Consider the following 1,394-nt stretch of genomic DNA (forward strand, 5'->3'; position numbering starts at 1 on the left):
TAAACATAATAATTGCTAAATATCAATAAATAAAATTGTTAAGTTAGCAAACAACATGTATTTTGTTAAATTTTCCTAGTTGGTGATTATTTTTCCTCTTAACTTCAATAAGTTACGATTTTTTTTTTAATTTATCCACAACTTTTCAATTTTTCCAAATACTACAAACAAGTTTTTACCATTTTGTCCTTCAATTATGATAGCAAAAAGTTGCCAACAACGGATTGTTTGTAAAACAGTCAACAACATAACATTAGTTCAAAAAACAAACAATTCATCAATTCAAGAAAATAAACAATATAGTGAAATCCATCAGCGATACGCCAATACCCTCACGATTAACATAAACAACAATCACACCCATCAAACCTCTTAATAAAAAAATCAAATAATCGAACACAAAGCAATAATCAAAGTCACAAGTGATGCAGCTGTTTTACCAGAAACCACCGTTGATGTCGATGATGCCTTGTCTGCCGGATTACTACCAAGCGGAGAAGGTGAGCTTACTACTGTAGATGCGGGTGGAGTCAAAACTGGAGTTGCAGATGGTGGGGTTACCGTGAGAGGAGATGACGGTGCTGGTGGAAGGGTTGATGGAGCACGTGGAGTTGAAGGTGGCGATTGGGTTCTGATGTGCAAAACCGACACAATAAGCTTCTGACCTTGATCACAATTGGATTTATTACCAGTAATGAAGTAATGAGGACCCGGTTGTTCAAGTTTGAAATACGATTCACCACCATCGAGTTTCTCGATGGCATTATCAACATTGCAGTTTTCATAATCATCTTTGTCGACCACCAAAACAGAATCCGTTGCATCTTCATACTTGAAATCTGCAAAAAGTTTAAAAGCCAGATTATGAAACAAAATCTAGAACTCGAAAATGAAATCGAACAAAAAAGAGACGTACAGAGGGTATCATTGACCAGAAATCTCAATCTGCCGGACCATGCATTGTAGTTTTCAACAGGGTTTAAGATCCAGCCATCATCGTCACCAACTTCCAAGGTGACAGCATGTGAAGAACATAGGAAACTGATGAACATGGCAACTAAAAACCAGATCGATTTCTGAGGCGCCATGATCAGAGAAAACTGTAAGTACGTCAAATGGATTTAGGTTATGTGGAAGAGGGAGTAGTTATGTTCACTATTAATAGAAAGATTCCACTGTTTACGGTTATATAACGGTAAGATATTATATTAGTTAGAAATGCAGTTAAAGGTATGATTTTGCGTAGTCCCCCCACCACCTAAGTTGTCATGGTAAATACAGGAGGGAAAGGGATGAGGGTGATTTTGTAATTTATCATGTTTCAAAGAAAAAAGACGTTGTACATCACCTGGCAAAGCAAGATGGAAGTATACAAAGTGAACAGTATACACTTT

At 36.7% G+C, this 1,394-nt stretch overlaps 1 protein-coding gene across 1 annotated transcript; it reads right to left on the reverse strand.

Moving 5' to 3' along the window:
* Nucleotides 1-257: 257 nt before the first annotated feature.
* On the reverse strand, nt 258-1,132 carry LOC111916871 (early nodulin-like protein 2). The gene is made up of 2 exons (XM_023912526.3): nt 917-1,132; nt 258-839 (listed from the first exon to the last, which is right to left on the reverse strand). Exons 1-2 carry the CDS (start codon nt 1,086-1,088, stop codon nt 385-387), a joined length of 627 nt encoding a protein of 208 aa, XP_023768294.1. The 5' UTR covers nt 1,089-1,132; the 3' UTR covers nt 258-384.
* Nucleotides 1,133-1,394: the final 262 nt, after the last annotated feature.

This window comes from Lactuca sativa, chromosome 9 (assembly GCF_002870075.4).
Source record: "Lactuca sativa cultivar Salinas chromosome 9, Lsat_Salinas_v11, whole genome shotgun sequence".
NCBI lineage: Eukaryota > Viridiplantae > Streptophyta > Magnoliopsida > Asterales > Asteraceae > Lactuca > Lactuca sativa.